At 31.0% G+C, this 18,345-nt stretch overlaps 1 protein-coding gene across 4 annotated transcripts in view; it reads left to right on the top strand.

The window, feature by feature from the left end:
* LOC132923374 (puratrophin-1-like) overlaps positions 1-18,345 on the top strand; it is a 162,607-nt gene that overhangs the window by 117,789 nt on the left and 26,473 nt on the right. For all 4 annotated transcript variants that reach the window (XM_060987341.1, XM_060987342.1, XM_060987340.1 and 1 more), the window contains 7 exons: positions 2,144-2,270; positions 4,291-4,381; positions 4,461-4,541; positions 4,630-4,746; positions 4,987-5,195; positions 6,657-6,795; positions 7,628-7,750. In XM_060987341.1, coding sequence (XP_060843324.1) covers positions 2,144-2,270; positions 4,291-4,381; positions 4,461-4,541; positions 4,630-4,746; positions 4,987-5,195; positions 6,657-6,795; positions 7,628-7,750 — 887 coding nt within the window. The remainder of the gene's footprint in view (positions 1-2,143; positions 2,271-4,290; positions 4,382-4,460; positions 4,542-4,629; positions 4,747-4,986; positions 5,196-6,656; positions 6,796-7,627; positions 7,751-18,345) is intronic.

Raw genomic sequence — 18,345 nt, 5'->3', positions numbered from 1 at the left:
TTCCGCGCGTTTAAAAAAATCAAAAATCAGATTGTATGGATAAGAGCTTGAAGTGTACATTTTATTATTATATTATATTGTGTACGTGGTATGCCCTATTATATAGTATATTACGGTTGCGATGGCAATATTGTTGTTAATTCGACGACGAGAGTAAAATAAATAACCCGCATCGTTATATGGTGCAGGGGAGGAGAGGGGACCTTTTTATTATTTTTTTATGTATATATAGTATATGCTATTCTGTATAATATGTAGTATGTATACACGCGTTTTGTATAGGGCGAGATGGAAGTAATAACAAAACTTCCTCGCAGCCTCCGTCGTCGGTGTTCGAAGCGAGCGGGTACCGGAAACTGCGAATAAAAACACCGCACAGATGCGTTCGTATTTCGCACGCGTATAGCTCGGGATTATTTTACTCAATTTTTTACAACGACCTCCCGGTAGGCCATGACGATATTATATTTAGCGATTTCCCGTCGTCTCGTTTCAGCTGTATGTAAGGGGAACCTACGGCTTACCGGTACCTACATACTATTGCATACAAAATGATTCATCAAGCTTGCTCTCCCCCCTAAATGTTTTCCTTAAATTATATATTTATTTAACCTCTAATTTTCGGGAATTTTTAAATATATATATACAAAACCATATTTTGAATATACTTTGAAATTTTATATTTTTTAAAGAGTATCTTGTGAATACTTGGTACCAAGAATTTAATTCTAAATGAGAAACAATCACATTTTATCGTAGATTGTTATAAGCATATTATAGTTTTTAAGTTATTTAATTTTATATTTGCTGAGATCAATTATAGTCCTTAATAGTTTATCAAAAATATTAAATCTAGTCACTAGAATTTAGTGCTTATTATACTTTGACAAATATAAATTTATATTAGCTATTTAGTTATAGAATAATTATTTTTCCTATATTATCTTTTAACTCCATTATATTATGGATCTATTATTCTTGGTAAACAAAGTTAAATAAAACAAAAACAACTTTTTCGAAATTCGATTTAGATATATCAACTATTTGAAAAAAGTCATGGGATTAATTAAATGGAGAAAAAAGGTCGATTCTTATTTGATAAAAACAGGTTGATATTACTACTACCACAGGATAGTCTTTAATAGTATGCTTAAAAATTTCAAAATTCAGAAATTCAATACATTGAATTAAAGAAAAATCCGAACTGGGAATAAATGCATGCATGATAAATCGCTTATTTGTATAAAATACGCGAAGATATTTCATGTTTTTAAGACGATGACGCCGAAAAATCGTGCGTGTTTCAATAAATATGCCTATTCTATAAGGTTTCAAAATTATGGATGCGTTTTGTATTTACACGAGGTCTTTCGCACGTCCAGCGCACTTTTATCTATTTGTTTCCCGCGTGTTTATATCGTAATTATTGTTGTCGTTTAACGCGCCGTTTGTATATTTTAATAACGATATATCACTTTCTCCAAACGAAATAATAATAATAAAACCGTCAAACTCTTAAATATATAAGATCCATATCTACAACTCCGTCACTGTGCCTGTAAAATGCATTCAATGTTTTAATAACACACGCGTCCGGTAATGTGCGAAATTTAGCAGTAAACCATATTTCCTTTTCATTTTATTACTCTAAAAACGCAGTAAAACAAATGGAAAAAAAACTATATTAAGTATATTTTATTTATCAATTTTAGATTAAAGTCGATTGGTTCCCACGTTAATTTATAAGAAAACGGTTTTAATTTTTTCAATCATTATTCATTTGTTATTCTATATTATATACTTTCATCATATAATTAAGATATAGTATCATATAAGCTTAAGCTCCTCCCCCTCTCCACGATCATATTTTTATTTTTTCGAGATTTCTCGACATGCGTTCATATTATTCACTGCATATAATACGATTTAAGCAAATATACCTAATAGGTATCTACCTAATTTAGTATAGATATTACCTATACTGTAGTATTGTCTTGTCTACTTATGCGCGGGTAGAGAAATTTCAACACAATTATTATATTATGATCGTGAGCACATGTCTGCACACATATATGTGCATATGAAAATGTCTCGATCCAAATAAGCGTATTAACATTTCGCTGCATATTATATTATGTTACAGGAGCCGTGGACCGACAGGGTAATGCGGTAATATTATGGGTCGAAGGACAGTCTGAACATAGCTCGGAAACCATGTCAGACGTGAATGCGGCAGAGCTTATTTTGTACTACGCATCTTTGAGAAACAGGTAAACATATCAGAAAGTAACACTTAAGAATCTTAGTATTATTGGTGTAGACGTCATAATCTGGCACATAACTTAAGATACAATTTTGCGGGGACGCGTTTATAAATCATACCATCAGTTTTATCAATTATAAGTTATATAGTTTATTAGTAAAAACTATTTTCGTATTACATATTACAATAATATTTATACATATTATTGAGTATAATAATGATTGTAATTATTAAATTAATATAGTATAATAAAATTTAGTGAGTGCTCACGTAACAATGCGCACCTATAAGACGTACCTATATATTATACTCAGTTTGTATTGCGGACGTACCTATTTATTATTTATAATAATATTTATATAATACCTAATATTAATGTATTATATTAATTTGTGTCTTCCATGTTTCGTTGTAGGGGAAAAATATGATGAATAATTATGATATAATATTCCGCATTAATTTATAGATATAGATTATTATTATTTATTAACAACTGTACTAAAGCATATAGAATGGCTACAGGATAAGTTTACTCACCACACGAATCATAGGATACACAAAAAATTCTCTTGAGCGAACCATGATAAATATATTATATTATTATACAATACAACGCGATGTGTATAATTAATAATACTAGGTATGTATAATATATATACATATATCAATACCACTGAAACAATCCGATTCGTCCTTGCCTTAGCCGGCCGTGCGGTGACAGCGACTTGTGTAGGTATATAATATTATACTTCACGCCATTGGATTATTCGCTCGCATAACGATGACGGCAACAAATATGTATGTACATATAGATACAATATTATGTATAATAACGGCTTCTAAGACAATAAATATATATAAGGCGATGGCCGTGTCGAAATGACGCGCCGAAGTATACCAATCAAAATCTAATCAAGCAGCTAGGGGACACCGGCCGGATTGTTTTTCCTTTTCGTTTTTAATAGAGTCGTGCCCGTTCATGACCTACCCCGTAGACTTTTACTTTTAACCGGACGGACACGTCAATAAGCATACTGCCATATTACATTATACTTTGCCGTTTCAATTTCTTCAACACGAAAATCCATGGATTATACCGTAATAATAATAGTAATAATAATAATAATATAATCTATTAGGTGGCATGGAGGTGCAATTGCCCTAACTAATATTATTACCGAGGAGAAAAACTCTACTTTTGCACCTTAAAAACGTATACAATGCTGTATTGTTTTATTGAAACCAACATTTTCAATTTGAATTCCTATTGTATGTTACCAATTATTATTCGAAGGTGTTTATTCTGTTATATTTTTTCGTATATATTTAGGTGTTATTTATTATTATATCCTTTAATGTCAAACACGTATTACATTAAAAACCTAAATTAATGGGAAAGTTAACAATTAATTGATGAATCTACCGATGTAGGAAATCTCGGCTCATTTATAAAATCATTTTAAAATATTTAAAAATTAAAATTAAAAAAATATACGATGACAATCTATTACTTAAGAATCTTTTTATAATTTATAATTACTCTATACATTTTTAATTATTTAATAAATTCTTAGTTATTTTCCAAATAATTATATAATGGTTTGTGTAAAGTAAATTTACATATCAAGTAAGAAAACATAATTTAATAATAAATAGTTTGAATATTAATTAAAATCATAATTTTAATATTTTAAAATAAATTAACCTTATTCGTTTATTAATAATTACTTATTACGTATTGGATTCCAGTGCTTAGTGGTTTTTAATACTTCCTTGAAAATCACGTTAGAAAAATTAAATCTTGAGGGATTAAACCAATTAATTTTGTTCTTGTTTTATATCCAATATAATACGAATAAGTAATATAATATATAAAACATGATCCGTAGGTACAAGTTATTAATTTTTTTACGTAATGGCGTTCACCCATGTTTCATGCTCTTGTTGTTATGTGCTCACGCGTCTATTTAATAATAATAATAATAATAATAATGGAATAAATTGTTTTAATTATTTTCCGTTTTTAGAAACGAAAGGAACTCGTCGGTGACCATTTTGGTGCACGAGAACAGCTACACTAGCATAGAATTCGTTGATTGTGTGCTGGAACTGATAAAGGTAATAAGCGTGACAGAGTCAATAATATTTCATACCTTACAATGGTTTTCATTATTATTATTGTTATTTTATTGCGCAGCATCAAGTTTCTGTGGACAAAGTAATTTTTTGCACGAAGCGAGACGCAGAAGGAAACCGACTGAAATACAGCCAAATTCGGGTAAGAAACTTTTCACGTGTATTTTTTCGTAGTAAACACAAGTACAAACCGTTTTGATTTTACGTTTTGTCAATGTAATTTCTTTCAGTGTTACGCCGTCAATTCATACAACGGGCTTCTAGAGTTCTTTGAAGACAGTCAGATTCCGTCGGCTTGTGGCGGCCCGTACACACACAGCCAACTTGAATGGATTGATTTCTATAAGGTTTGTTCGCATTATTGGCCTATATATACTTATATGAGTTATGATTTTAAACACTAAATTACACATATGCACATGTGCATACAAATGATTAATAATCACTTGTGAGAAGAAAAACGAAATTATTAACAACGACGTATTATTCAATGGAAAAGAACGATTAATTCGTTATTGTGTATATCCCTTGCGATAATTTATCAGAAGTTAGTACTATTTTATTTATTCGTTTTTTTTTTCTATAAGGAATCGGAGAGACTGACTTATTTGAGTCAGACTGCCGGAAATCGACTCGTAACAGCCATTGCAGATATGGGAAATGTGCAACAAGAACGCAATGCAATATCCAAATTCTTAGACGACTCAGATATTAAAAATTTACTTCAAGATGCTAGACAGAGCATGGAAATACTCGTACAACATGCGCGCTGGTTAAACGAAGATAGATTTGTGATGTATGTTTGATTTATAACAATTATAGATAAACGCAAGGAAAATGTGCTGATAATATATGTATTATATGTAGCTAGTATATTACTAGATATTTAGATTCCTAGGTAATTTTACTCCTAACCTAACCCGCTGATTCAAGCGTATGTGTTAACTTGTGTCGTATGATTATAATTTGGTTTATTATTATCACCCACTGACTGCTTAAGTTTATACATGTACAATACATTCGTAATATTATAAATTTAACAATCATATAAACACATAACATAGAAGTAAGAGCTCGAGGAGAGGGAAGTGGTTATAATATTATGCTGCAATTTTTGATTAACCGTATTATTATTTTAATCATCGAAACATTTGAATTACGATGGTAAGACAAGCAAACATTTCTTAGTAATTATTAAATGTATGATTTGATTTGCAACGAATTTTTTTTACAAATCGGCGTTAGTGGTATGAAATTTGGAGGAGGAGATTGAGACTTTTGATTTTGCATCCATCATGATGAGAAGGTCTATATTCGTGTATATAATATTGTATAACCAAATTAAAAGGTTATATATATTGGGTGCTGTTTACTTAATCTTTAGAATATTTGACTATATAATATACTGAACAGAACAAAATATATTTACAGTAGAATGTTCTACTTATACTACAGTATCATTATACTATTATAGTCCTATCCAGTTTTATAATATGAAACTGATTACCTGTATCTAAATATTTTTTTTTATAACATCTGTTATCGTGATTAATATAATATCGTATAAATCAAAATTATTAATGGTTTTTTACTGAACACGTATTCAGATTCTCAATGAACTAAAAGCCAACAACTAGATATACTTGATATTATTTTATTAACATCTGGTCCCTTACACAACTGCGGCATACACGTTTTTTACTTACTATATATGATCGTCGTAATAAAACGTTATGATGAAAACGATAAATACGTATTATTTCGTTAAACAAAAAACGATTTATTATTATTACCTACCATTATGTTGTTATTTGATTATAAAAAATAACAATAATTATATCAGATTATAAAGTTATTATTCGAGACTGGCAGACCAATTTTTAATTCATTTTTAATGTAAGGCCACTAATTTTAATTACCGTGTCATAATGTGCCGGTTTCGCTGGATATAAAGTTGTTCTTATACGGCAGTTGATCAAATATATTATATGTATTATTATAACTTTCTATATAATATTTGTTGTGAGTGTGATTCACGAGCGATATTAAAACAAAACAAATTGTAACTATAAACGGCATAAAACCAATTTAAATAGTAAATTATATAGTGGCATAGAGTTTTCGTTTTTACTAATATTCATTATACACCTATCGAGTTCGTGCATTTAAAATGTTTTCAAGAATTTTCACTTATTTTTTTTCTAATAATTAGTTAATATTTATTAATCCTCGCGTGTTCTGTATCTGGTCCATACAGGTCGAGTTTCGAGGATGTAAAGAAGTTTCACAGTGAAGTCGAGGGTGCCGCAGTCCGGTTGGAAGAATTGCTATTGCAGAAGAAAAAAAAAATAATGCAAGCCGCTAGAGTCAACGCTTTGGAGGCCGAAACTCATGAGGTGATTATACTACTGTAATAGATTTAGTATTTACGCTAAATAATATTAATGATGATATAATATATATATATATATATTATCCCTTTTTAAGTAAAAAATGATTTCCAAATTTTCATAATAATCTTAACTGCCTATATTTACAAGAAAAATAAAATGACATTTTTAGTAATGTATCTTCAAGCAAAGAGATGAATATTTTTATTATAGATAGGAATTTTTTTATTTGAAATGGGGCTAACAATTTTGCCAGCCATAAAATTTTACCAGATTTCCATCTATGGGCACAACCGTCAATATAGTCGCTCTATGATGACCGTTTTATGTGTAGATTTAACGTCCTGTACCCGCAATGTACATTATATTGACTTACACAATGCCTATTGGCCAGATCGAAAACCACGTGACTCGCCGTTGTGGCTTATTATTTGTGTTTAAAAAATGGAGGTCATTTAAAAAAAATATTATAATATTAAAAATGTATACACAATATATCTAACACCTGCAAAGGACGAAGAAGCAAATTAGCACTCATTACTCATTAGCCAGTGTATATTCACCTGTCTATAAAATATGACGTACCCTATCATAATCTCATAACAATATATACTTTCACGCCACGGTTAATTGTAGTAGTGATTTTGGCCCTCGAGATAAACGACAGCACGGGAAGAATAGAAGCGTATAACATAGTTATTTATTATACAATATGCATAATATGTACACCTATATATTATTATGTAAACAGGAAATTAGCCATTTCGGCAAATATTTTTTCTGTTTGGTTTTGTTTGTTCATCCGTCATATAAATATACGTATTGTGTATCGTTACAGGTTCTCTCGTGGCTGACCAACAAAGGAGAGCATGCGTTGGTTCAACATGCCGATTTGGCCAACAGTCTGCCGGCCATCCGGCAACAGGAACAAGACTTTGAAAAATTTTACTTCGTCTCCATGGTAAGCAACGGGATTGCCCAGTAGTTTTTTGTTTTATTTCCATCAGATATTCGCATGATAGATGACGGAAAATAAAATAAAAACTAAAATAGAAAATTTGTCGGAGTTATTTCGATTGGTATTCAGTTAAAGTCTCATATATGATACTATAGTTTTCTTGTTTTTAAATTAAAATTGCCAAAAGTGCAAGTTTGATATTCTTTTTAAGATAATGTCTAATTTCTCAATATATTATGAATTAGATTATGTTCATCTGAAAAATAATAACTTTCATGTTTATTTCAATAGCTTATTGTTTTTTTTTTTTTTTATTATTGGTTTTTCATCTGTTATTTAATTTAGTATGAATGTAATTTATTTAAAAACTTTAATATCTATTTAACTAATATGTTTTACAACTCATTATTGTTAATTCCAAGATAATTATAATTTAACTAAAATCAGTTTTACTCATATTTTAAATTTAAATCAAACAAGTTATCAATCATCAATAAGTTGTTTTCAAAGATATTTTATAGTATTGCAATGAACCTATAAAATAACAGTATTTAAACTCAGTTATAATTTATTACTTTATTTAGAAATGATTATTTTATCATTATTAATGTTATTATTTTTATTATTATTGCAATAATATTAAACCTTTTTTTGACTGATTAAGTTACTTTTATATTTATTTATTGATTTTACCTAGTTCCTTTTTATCTAAATAATTATTTTAAATTAAATTCACTCATTAACTTGTAACGTTTAAAAATTAAAGTTAAAATATAAGATTTTGAATTAGTTATGTTATAATGATGTTATTAATAATTTTACATACAAAATAATCATAATAAAAAATTTAACTGGGGACTAAAGCTGATATCATTGTAAATAAACCGTACAGATTTTGTATTGGTTTGATTTTAGTAGAAGTAGTTGTATATTATACATAAGCATGTTAGAAAAAAACAAAAGTACTATGTAACGCACATATAATGCTACAAAGAACTGCAACCAAATAAACACATAGTTGTTTTTAGTAGTATATACAGTAGTAAATTAAGGCGCTTATTTTTCTGTCAGCTACAATAATAATATTTTAACATTGCATTTCAAATCTATGAAATTTTAATACTATCTATTAAATCTAAGACGTTTCGTAAACTCATTAGCTTACTAACTATTTTAACCATTATTATATGAAAATAAATAGTGCTTATACATATTATATTGTGATTTGAAGTTGATTGTCGATAATTTTAAAAATGTTGGAATATTCATTTTAAGACTGATCTTAAAAACATTATTGAGATTTGGTTACGTCAAGCAGTGCATATTATTATTATCCCAGTGGTACCCTTACAAAGACCCTTATTGTAGTTTGATATTTTTCTTCTGGTGAGAATGCCAAAAGTTATTAGATCCTTTTCATTTGGGCATTGTGTACGTCGAAGGCTGATTTTTACGACTGTGTCCGAAGGTACCGATTCTCAGAATATGTACGATCGATTTTATTTATTTATTTATTTTTTTTGTTATTGTCAATTGCACCCGGGGGATGCTGAAAAAAAACCACCCCCCATTACAGTGAAATTATGTGTTCACGTCTTGTGTATTATTAATAACACATACCAACGTATATATAATATATATTCGTTCGGGCGACTCTCAACATGACGAGACTCTTTGCACCACTACCTGTGTGGCTGCACCTTATCGCGCTCGCACCCCTCTCCCCTGAGTGTATACTCTGCCTGTTTTTAACTAACCGACTGGCGCCGTCCGAAGGATGGAAACACCGGGGCGGATGGTTGTGGTGTGTGGGGTGGCGGGCATCCTTCATCTGTATACGCCGGCAGCGCAGTGGTTGGGCTCGGGTTTCCTGTCGTGCGCGGGGTTGAATGCAGTGCGATCACGGCGTCCGATACGAACGGTACCCTCTCGATGGTGAAAATTTACCACGCTCTCGTCCGAGATTTCAGGTAAGTCCGTATTTTGTAGTATTCCATCCAACGACGTCTAACGATAAAATTTTATATTTCGTTCTCTAGTATTATTTGTTGTAGTCTTTTTTATTATTATCATTATTTTTTTTTTTGTCGTTTAACCCATAACGCGTCGACTGTTACGAGTATATATAATATATAACTATTGCACTCCATGTTGTATGCAGAACGTCGCGCGTCAAATGTATATATTTTGTGTGTGTTACCTTATTGGAAAAGATTGTTCGATTTTCGTTCGCTGTCCTGGTTGTGCGGGTGGATCATAATAATATACTTATATAGTCACTCGATCGTGGTGAATAAAACGATTTGAATAAACACAAATATGGTCGTTGTGGTCATAGCGTTTTCACCTGTAAGTATAATTATATATATGTGCACGTACTACGTACCTTTATATAGTACGTCAGTGATGCGACTTATTACATTATATGTTATTATAATGTTCTTCCATGCTATACGAACGCGGTCACTCTGTGGTGTAGGTACTACGGCGGGTTCTTTGAAACTGGTGCAGACAATCACCATCTGAAGTTTTGTATACATACGTGTATAATGTATATATGTGATTCTGGTCGTACCAATGTTTATTCCGTCGCGCAAGAATTTCCAAATTTCATGTACACGGCATGTATATTACTATTATACTCGTAATATATAGTATACATATATTATTATGCGTACAGGTATAAACGATAACCCCGTAGATTCGTATACTATCCCTAGAACTTATACACTGTATAGGTGCTGTGATCGAAGAATCTACCGATTTCCATTTTGGTTATATAAGGTTATAGAAACAATTTAAGATTAAATAAAAAAACATTTTTTCAATCCGCCATCTGCCAAATTTAGAATTTGATTATTTCAATATATTTTTTTTTTAGTTTTATTTATTATTGTCATATTTTGCTTCAATTTTATTATTCTACACGATTATTATAGTTAATATTTTTAGCGGTGAGGATACCACAACCTTAATAACATGTAACGACTTTTTTTTTTTAACTAGTATATTATACTCTTCGCGGATCACACTTGAATACACAATGCATGTCCTATCCATATTTATGTGTTATTGTATTATATCATCATATCCTAGAAAAGTTTCCGACGGAACAAGAAATAAAGAAATTATGAGCGACGTGATGAGGAGCTGCTCCTCTGAGCTGAATAACTTAACGAAACCCAAAATGCAGTATTGGTGGTGGCCATATTGTCGTTTGGTTGTGGCGTAAACGAATACCGTAAAATTATAATGCATCGCACGCGCGACGACGGCGGCGGCGTGTTCGTCCGTGCAGGTGCCCCTGCGTGCAACGGATGCGACGCGGACCCCGCTGTATACGCGATTATTAGGGGCGGGAGCATCGCTTACTTTGACGCAGTGTTCGACGTGTTTCGCGCCGGCCGCCCGTGCCGCGTGCTGCTGCACATGTCCGTACGCGACACATGCCCCGGACAGATGTGTTTTGATGTCGACCGGCGATGGCGACACGGCCTTCGTGCCATGTGGTGTTGGTGGTGATTCGGGGACGCGCGATTCGTGCGCGCTCGCTGCAACCACCCGTCGATCTTAATGTATGCGTAGGTACAGCGGATGCTGTGTCGCCTCCGCTTGTGACAAATAGGTGTGGATAAGGATAACAGGAAAAAACAAACGACTTCGGTACCAATAGCGCGCGTGTGAAGTATATACATGTGTAAGGCACAATATATTACGTATATTTAATAAATAATAAATAATGACATATAAGTGCGACGCTCAGATATTGTATTTAACATTATATATAATATTATTTTGATAGTGTTGCCGTAGCAACAGGTTAAGATCGTGTCAAAATCATACGCCGTTTAAAAAAAAAAAAAAAATTGATGATAATAATAACCCCGAGAGGCGTGTTTTTAATATTATTTTTTTTTTGCCCACTCGTTAAATATAAATAAATTATTCACCTAAAACACTGACTCTTTGTGTTAGGGGTCCGTATAGAAAGAACTGACGAGAATAAGTAATAATACGCTTCAGACTTTTGACAACCCATGACAACCTATGGACGCCGAATATTATTATTCTGTGGCACATAATTGTTATTTTTCCATACGGTTATATATTGTATACAAGTAATTAAACGCGTCCCTCGTATGTATTATACATCTTAGAAACGTGAACAGTATAATTTTTACCCATTGTTGAATATAAGGGATGTATGACATTTCGGCAGCAGCTGTGGGTGATTGATATATGGTATATATATACAAACTACCTACCTAAACAAACGCGCGCATTTAATGCACAATGAAGCATGGTTTATTGTAGCTGACGAGAAGAGGTAATCTTAGGTTACTGAAGCCACCCACCCACCGGATTTTCAAACATTTTTTTTTTTTTTGGAATACAACACTCATTACTATGCATTTAAGATTTTATTAAAAAAAAAAAAATTAAATTTTCAATACATAATATTTATCTATATATTATATGCATACAAAAATTTGTCATGTTATATTTAAAAACATGCTTATTATAAATCAACGAAACAGTATTATTAATACTATTCTTAATATAGCTCATTAAATAAATTCATGTATTTTTATTAACCTATAAACCTATTAATTTGTTGACGTGGAAATGTGAAGGGAGCGAATTTTTTAATATCTACTCGATAAAAAAAATAAATTATAATCAAGTTTATCTAAATCAAAATCATTTGTACTTACATAACACATAATATAATATAACTAAAGGTATACATATATATATATGTAATAGTCATAACATGTTAAAATTGTTATGTTTGTCATAAGAATTTACCTATGTTTAAACAATAAGTAAAAACCATTTATATTTACCGGTGGTTTCGACTTATCAGTGCGTGTTCAGCTGCTGCCGTTTTGGTATCTACTCTTACCAATATTGTACATCGTGTTTTTATTATTATTATTATTATTGCTAATCCGTTTATTACGACACTGCCCGACTTTGTAAAATATGATATTAATTTCCGGGTCAACAACGAAGGTCGCGGTATACTGAACCGAAAAACTTATTGATATTGTACGTATAATGCTTATACTATTTTTTCCCTTGGTCTAAATACCAAGAGTCACCTTAAGGTAGCTATTTTAAAGAAAAAACAAACTGAACGTGTCGGATTGATTACCATATACAGAGTCGTAGGTACATTTTTTATCGTTATATTCATTCTTTGTTTTCTCATAGAAACCGTCAGGACCTTCATTTTGGTGTAAAAATATTGATTTATTTGTTCGAAATCAAATTTGTATTTATTATATTAATGATCTTGTATGTAATATAATATATACTATATATACGTTAAATATGACCTATATACCTACATTTAACTTACGTTCTGGTATCGTTAGAATCTAATATGCCTATCATGTGTCATCATATTAGTAGCATCGAAAATATCTTTGATTTCATAGTACCTTTCAAAAATGTACGATTTCATTATAAACTAAGTGTGGAATATGTGTCAACATTTTAACGGGCTCTATATTGGAAATTGATTAAATTTATTTATCATGAAATGAGTGAAATGAAGAATACAATATGTGGGAATGTTTAAATACGACTATATTATTATATTAATCATTAATATTTTTATCTATATTGACTAAACTGTAAATAAAATTACTATTCTTAAAATCTATTTTTCTACGCTGTTATTTACAACGTTGATTAGTACTTGGTTTCTATTTAACAACTCCTAGCTGTCAATGCAAATATAGTGTTCCCTTTTTTAATTATCATTATTGCATTTTTATTTTAACCATTTTTTGTGTCTCTCAGTTAAAAATTGACATTTAAATATGTTTATACTATTAGATAAACCTACATTTACATTACACATTTTGACCGACATTAAATTGTACGTTACCATAGTTAACAGCTTCAATAACGCAGAATATGTGATTTGATAATACTTAAATTCAGGTTTATTATATACAAACAATTCAATTATATTAGTGCGAATGTCAAATAGAAGCACAAAATACTATGTTTACTCTATATTATATATGGTACATTTATAATTAAATGCAACGGATAATATTTAAATATTATATATTATACTCGTAATACAAGTGCATTAGAGTTTTACTCTAATTAATTTTGAGTTATTCAATCAATAAGTCAAACATATTTTTTAAGTTTTCATTAGTTATTAATGTGTTGATAATTATTTATATCATTAGTAGAAATATGTATGATTCAAAAAAACTACAGTACTTATTAATAATAATAATAAAAAAAAAAAATAATTTTCTCAATTTTCACCAATCTGATAAATTGATGTTGATATTTTAAAAGTTGTAGATATAGGCATTAACTGTATAAATAAAAGTTCAATGATTTTAAATACGCAGTGATTTAATAAAAGTATTTAATGTATATTTTAAATTTTAAATTGGGTCAATCGTTATTTTTATTTTCATTTATATCTTTGTTTATATCACACTGTGATTAAGCGAGTATATACAGTGTATAGTTTAGTATGCTGCTCAAATAATTCAATATAATTTTCGGGCAGTTCAAAAATTTAACTTTTATTTTTGTTTTCAAACGGTTTGATAATTGATTACCGTAAATTTTAGTATACTACACTGCTTTATAGTGAAAAGAGAGGTTTTCGCACTGCAGTGATAGCTATTATAGATGTACGTAACACAATATATTATTATACCTATAGAACTGATATTGGAAGTCCTTTGCTGACATCCAACGCGGACTGCTTTAAACCCCCGTAGCTTGTATTATATTAGGTATGTTATAGGTATACGACTTATAGTGGTACAGAGCACGCGGTTCGGTTTGTTTACTTACAGCTATCAGCTATCACCTATATCTGTATGTATAGTACAGGATGCGTCAAATCACACATGGTGTATACATTGTGCCGGTAATGTAAATTAGTGAAAGTGTTACCGGCGTTTATTATATACATATACACACGTAACTAGACAATAATAGAAGTATCTAGGCCTGTGTGCCACTATATGTTATCCGTGTGTGCATCGGAATTCGTCCGGGTGTGACCATATATAATATTATCATTCTTATGCAACGCTTGCATCCGCGCGTCGCGTATTCGTTATTTTGTCGTATAGTCGTACGACCGACCTGCGAAAACATATTTTCACGTGCGTGCCGAGAATTTCGGATTTCCAGGTTAGAAAGCGTTCGTTTGGTGCGATGTATTTTTCGATGTACATTGTAATATTATTGGAACATTAGGAATGCGCGTACATAGACAGGGGCGCGGAAGTCTAAATAATAATTACGTGCAACGTCACAAAACAAAGCGCGGTGGTCACGATCGTTTATATATATATGTATATGCACAGTAGCTAAAATGTTCCCATTATAGTACTTATACCTATATATATATATATATATATGCGGCAAAAGTAAACTAATATAGGTGTACATGTAAACGACAATAATACACTCACGAACGAAACCGTTGAGATCGGTATAAGAAAGTAAATAAAGAAAATAAAACAAATCTAGTCTGCTATAATACACATATGTACTTATAGAGAGATAGTGCTATAACAACGTGTAACTATACGGCCATCGTAGTATGGAGAATACTGCGTACACCTCTGCCAATAAATAGATAGGTGACAAGCTTTGGTCGCTGTTGTGGGGATGAAGATAAGACGACTGACTCAAAAATAAAATAAACTCAACATTCCAATCTTCTAGATAATGGTTGAATTTACGTATATGAAACTGTATACTCATATTAATAACTAGCGGATAGAACAGATCAATTTCGGCGTCCGATCCATGACAAATTTTTCACACCACTCTTTTTAAGCTCATACAGATTTTTGTAAACTATCTTTAAACGAGCTTCTAATTACCTCCAGACTCCGAAACAACGAGATTAATCATAATTGTATTAAGAATTTCAGATTAAGCAGCCCGGAAATGTAAGATATACATCAGCCAACCTATATATTATTATTTACAAGTTCCATGTATACATGGTAGCAACGTCGTACGTCTCTGGACGGTTACTAACAATTTCGTTTTTACATACATGTACATAATATAGTATATATACACATAGGACAGATGTATAATACGTGTATACCATTGAATATGTTACTGCGTGACTATATTATAAAGACAGCATAAAAGTACTAGATCCGTACTTTACATCGTTATTAAATTATTCGTATTATTGTGAACGAGTGCAGTATGATGACTGTCGACTAGAAAAAAAGTGAGTTAAGCTGAGTGAAATACACAAGTTACCAAATGTAAAATGTCTTAGACATATACCATAACGAAGCATAAAGCTTAATACATCATCTTGAAACCATCTAATATATACATATAAAGATGAATATTATAATTATACTATAAATTAATAATATACTTTGAAAGGGTAAGAGCACCGATCAAGCTATGCACATGGCCAGTAACTCTGCGTTTATGTTTTATTTAACTTGTAACATTGTAGTGTAACAATAATATTTATAAAATATCAATATTGAGTGACTTATTTCAGAAGACTATACGTGTTAAAATTAACAATAACCAAAAAGTATGTTTGTTAGATATACAAAAAAAAATGTGTTTATCATATAAATCAATTAATAATGATAATAATAATAATTTATTGATAACAAGGACACGAAGATTTCTCATTATAAAAATACTTAATTAACTAATAATTAAAAATTTTAAAATTATATCTTTTTTTAAACTGTACTGGTTGAAACAGTTCATTATGATTAAATTTAACAGGCCCAAACGTGTTTGACCCTAAGACGATAGCTGATGGTGGATAACTTACACATTGACCTATTTAGACTTAATAACTTTTAATAGCCTAAAACAGGTAAACTTCATAAATAGGAATGACGAAGTAGTTTTTTAAAAAAAAATATTTTTACATTCTAATACACTGCCGTGCGTGGGCCACCTGTAAACAGCTGTAGTATGAACCCAATTAGCCGGTCTTCCGGAAAGTTAATACTCGTTAGCGTTTAATACACTTTTGAGTCCACTTTGCCACCGTTTTTTGTTTCGTTTAAAATCCGAGCACTGCATATCGCCGTAGCAGGTGATTTTCCGACAAAAATAAGTGCAATATTATTGTTTACGTTTATCGGACGCAAAACAATTCTTCAGCTATGCGCCTGGCACACGACGTCTTGATATTATACGAACGCAACGGTAACAATAACATTATTACACGAGTACATCGATGTGTGTAAGTACTTAAGTCGAAACGATATGGCAACACACCGATGCTGCATGCATGCGCCGTACGATAACATAATATATATATTATACACGTACGGTATCGTGTAATATATTTTATTATATTGTTATGATATCATAATGTGTTATTATAACACGGTCCACCGATCCCCGAGTCGCGAGCCCGTGGCGACTGGTTTAATTGTTTTTCTGTTGTATTATTTTACGCGCGCGCGTTCGCTCGTCAATTCATCGTTTACAATATTATATTGTAATAATAATATGTTATTATGAAATAATAAGACGTCTGTCACCGCGGCGTGCGGATGAAAATCTCCGACCTCGTGTGTGTACCTTATTCTGTTGTTTTAGTGTTCACATATTATAATATTATTATAGGTACGCGTTTATCGCGCAGTTATCAAAACATAAAAGCTCGTTGCGTGCCGTGCGGCATGTATACACAATTATTATTGTAATACATCTCTATACGATATTATTGTATTGCGCATATTATATTATTATACACATGATGCGATTGCGACATTCCGCGCGCTTGAGCGTCTCGTTTTGTGTTTCGCTCGACACCGCCAAATCCGTTGTACAATTAGATATTGTTTATTATTACTTATCATATACGTACCTATATATGATTGGCTAAGTCGATTTAATAATGTATCATCTGCAGAGTACGCTCAAAACGACTAGTACTTTCTATCGTTAGTATATACTATGTATACCTACATTATTATTGCGGTGCGACTGGTCGAAAGCGAAAAGCCCATCATAGAGAGCATTTATCAAAAATGCCCTCCAAATATACGTGTTGTATATTATAAATACCGTCTACTATTTTAATGGTACTTACATATGGCTATATTATTATTATTTTTTGGCTTAATAATTTTGTTATTTTACAATTTAATTTATATATAAATATATATAGGCTATCATTTTGTTTTTGTTTTTTGCATTAAGTAATTACATTACATATTTGCCAGTCATCACTATTGTATCAATTGATGTCGTTTCGTCCGCGACTATTTTTTTCATATATCTTCAAATTTGCATATTATATTGACACGTGTTTAAATAATTCGTACATATATAATATAATATCTAAGATGCTAATATTTGATTTGAGATTTTTCGCTGCTTGGAACGCGATGTTCTTTTGTGTGGTGCGTAAATAGTTCATCGTTGTTCACACAAAAATATAATATAAGTATACATATTTCTACTATTATTTATATTATATTTAAACACTTCCTACATGCGTTACGAATCCGTATAGAGTTTGGTATGTATTATGCGATCTATGCAAACCGACAAATAAATGCAACTATTTAGCTATAAAT

This window comes from Rhopalosiphum padi, chromosome 2 (genome assembly GCF_020882245.1).
Source record: "Rhopalosiphum padi isolate XX-2018 chromosome 2, ASM2088224v1, whole genome shotgun sequence".
Classification (NCBI taxonomy): Eukaryota; Metazoa; Arthropoda; class Insecta; order Hemiptera; family Aphididae; genus Rhopalosiphum; species Rhopalosiphum padi.
The sequence above is the reverse complement of the archived record's forward strand: the minus strand, read 5'-3'. Positions and strand labels throughout refer to the sequence as shown.